Raw genomic sequence first — 3,277 nt, 5'->3', positions numbered from 1 at the left:
ATGAATAGGAAGGGTTTGGAGGGATATGGGCCGGGTGCTGGCAGGTGGGACTAGATTGGGTTGGGATATCTGGTCGGTATGGACGGGTTGGACCGAAGGGTCTGTTTCTGTGCTGTACATCTCTAACTTTCTGTTGTAATTGTACCAGCCTCCACCACATCCTCTGGCAGCTCATTCCATACACACACCACCCTCTGTGTGGAAAAAGTTGCCCCTTAGGGTCCTTTTAAGTTTGGGTTGGACCGAAGGGTCTGTTTCTGTGCTGTACATCTCTAACTTTCTGTTGTAATTGTACCAGCCTCCACCACATCCTCTGGCAGCTCATTCCATACACACACCACCCTCTGTGTGGAAAAAGTTGCCCCTTAGGGTCCTTTTAAGTTTTTGCCCTCTCACCCTACACTGATGCCCTCTAGTTCAAGATCCCTGTATTGACAGAACACACACAGTGGGGACCTGTTGGTTAGCTGTTACATAACCAGATTGTAATGAGGCAGAACAAGACCGAAGAGTTAACCCAAATGTTAATGAAGTGATTAGCTTAGGCCTTGGTAATTGGGAGCTCCGATTATGTAATGCATTTACAGGTGATGAATTATTCATCTCTCTCTCTCTCTCTCTCTCTCCTGTGAGTTCATAGGTTCCGTTAATTTACCAGCTGAGTTTATGTATAGAATGGGGGCCTGATCGGTCGTGTCGCAATGCGATTGGATAGGAGGTTGTTATTGCACCTTTTTTTAAAATTTTCTCTTGATTCCCAACGATGAGGTATTGGTCGGGTGGGTAACTCCCTCTGTGAGTGAAAATCATGGCTGCTGCGGAGAGTCTTCCTTGACTGACAGCAAATCTGACACAGTCCTGCCATCGCCCCTGTCCCTCCCGGGCCAGCTTCCTGCCATTCCCCCTCCGCCAGGGTTGATGGGTCAGGCCTGAGGCCTAGCAGGGACAAGTGGTCGCCAGGGCAACTGGCCTGTGGATTACAGGTCAGTCCGTGCGCAGTTGCCACGAGAAACCCAGCTCAAGTGTCTCCTGCTGCCAACGGTGTCCATGGGTGGAATGGAAAGTTTCCAACCCCACGCCGGCAACTGGTAAATGAAGTAAAGGGTCCCCACACGTCTTGGCCTACAGTGGGTTTCTCGGCCCAGGGTCAAGGATGTTTTGACTCTGTGGGTGCGTACATGCCCGGTGTAGGGTGAGTGTACGTGCGGTATGAGGGAGGAGGGGTAGGCAGACTCTGTGGTCAGGTGCGATGTTTGGGTTCTGATGGTGTCCAATAGCAGGGAGCAGGAGGAGGACAGAGCAATAGAAACCCATGGCTGACCATGCTGGGCCAGGGCTCGCTGTGCCCTAAGCCAACCCTGGGAGCTTTCTCTCAATCGAGCGGCAAAACTTAACAATCGAGCGCCGGCAGGAAGAGGGCCTCGGGCCTACCTTTGTTGCCTTCAGTCTTGACTTTTTCAGCAGACATCTATTCAACTGGAACTTGTCAAACAAAACTGTCTGTCTCCTGTTTAAACCCATTTCCCACCTCTGTACCCGCCTCCAGTCCCAACATCCCTCCCTATCTCTGTAACCCCCTCCAGCCCCTACATCCCTCCCTATCTCTGTAACCCCCTTCAGCCCCTACACCCCTCCCTATCTCTGTGATGATTTGGAGATGCCGGTGTTGGACTGGGGTATACAAAGTTATAAATCACACAACACCAGGTTATAGTCCAACAGGTTTAATTGGAAGCGCTAGCTTTCGGAGCATCGCTCCTTCATCAGGTGGTTGTGGAGTGTAAGATTGTAAGACACAGAACGTATCGCAAAAGTTTACAGTGTGAGGTAACTGAAATTATATGTTGAAAAAGGCCTGGATTGTTTGTGAAGTCTCTCATCTTTTAGAATGATCGTGTTGGTTTCAGTTCTTTCATACGTAAATCGCGAAACTTTTTTAAAAGTTACATTCTCAAGTGAAGTTTAACAATTGGTGTCATGTCGGCCCAGATAATGCATTGAAGGTGTGAGACTCTCTGTGCCACAATGATCAGACTGATTCTAATCTAAGAAATGTATTTACAGAATCTTACATGGATTTATGCAGTTTTTGAGCAAAGTAAAATATAATTCTGCAAGTACAGATTCACCCCCCAAACTTATATGTGTATGTGTGCATGTGGGTGTGAGTGTGGGGGGGATCAGGGGTTATGTGCGTGTGTGTGTGCAAGAGAGAGTGTGGTTAATGTATGTGTGAGCGTATCAGAGAGGGTCTACACCCCCTCCCTATCTCTGTAACCCCCTCCAACCCCTACACCCCTCCCTATCTCTGTAACCCCCTACATCCCCTCCCTATCTCTGTAATCTCCTCCTGCCCTACACCCCTCCCTATCTGTGTAACCTCCTCCTGCCCTACACCCCTCCCTATCTCTATAACCCCCTCCAGCCCCTACACCCCTCCCTATCTGTGTAACCTCCTCCTGCCCTGACAAACTACTGAGTTCGAACTATTGGAGGATTGAAGTTCTGAATCATTGAATGCCTATATGGTGGAAACAGGCCCTTTGACCCAACAAGTCCGCACCGACCCTCCGAAGTGTAACTCACCACATCCATTCCCAGACCATATTACTGAACATTTACCCATGACTGATGCGCCTAATCTATACATCCCTGGACACTATGGTAATTTAGCGTGGCCAATCCACCCTAAAATGCACATTCCGGGACACTATGGGTAATTTAGCATGGCCAATCCACCCTAACCTACACATTCCTGAACACTATGGGTAATACCCCCTCCCGCCCCTACACCCCTCCCTATCTCTGTAACCCCCTCCAGCCCCTACATGGAAACAAACGTGGCACGCTGCCTTGTTTCTGCGTTCTGTGGGAAATGGATTGGTGTCCTTTCCTGTTCTGTCCATCTCTGGCCTCCTGTCTGCCGTTTACACCCCACCCCCGCTGGGCTCTTCATGAGCTGCTCTGGGCCTCTGGCACAGGCCTGAGGCCCTGCTCGGCCTGACTCCAGCCCGTGTCCCTGAGCCCGGGAGTCCTCGGAGGCTTCAGGCTGGCCCTCTGCTGTGTAAGATCGGCATACCTTCTGCAGCACTGAGGGACTGCCTCAACCATGGGTGATGTTAAAACAGAGGAGTAGGCCATCTTCCCCCAGTGTATCCCCTTGGTCAGCCCTGGAAGGAGAGAGGAGGTGCTGTCTCCCTGTCCTGGGGCTCACCTCCCCCCTTCACTTCAGCGAGTGGGAATAATGTGAAGGGGAGGAGGGGAGACGGTGGTTTTG

At 50.7% G+C, this 3,277-nt stretch overlaps 1 protein-coding gene across 1 annotated transcript in view; it reads right to left on the bottom strand.

The window, feature by feature from the left end:
- The window catches only part of LOC122547391, a 13,039-nt gene extending 11,436 nt beyond the window's left edge, over positions 1-1,603 (bottom strand). The window contains exon 1 of the mRNA XM_043686017.1: positions 1,432-1,603. Within this exon, the coding sequence (XP_043541952.1) occupies positions 1,432-1,521 (90 nt within the window). The 5' untranslated portion in view covers positions 1,522-1,603. The remainder of the gene's footprint in view (positions 1-1,431) is intronic.
- Between the last annotated feature and the right edge of the window lie 1,674 nt (positions 1,604-3,277).

The sequence above is a fragment of the Chiloscyllium plagiosum genome, unplaced genomic scaffold (genome assembly GCF_004010195.1).
Source record: "Chiloscyllium plagiosum isolate BGI_BamShark_2017 unplaced genomic scaffold, ASM401019v2 scaf_10757, whole genome shotgun sequence".
Taxonomy (NCBI): domain Eukaryota; kingdom Metazoa; phylum Chordata; class Chondrichthyes; order Orectolobiformes; family Hemiscylliidae; genus Chiloscyllium; species Chiloscyllium plagiosum.
The sequence above is the reverse complement of the archived record's forward strand: the minus strand, read 5'-3'. Positions and strand labels throughout refer to the sequence as shown.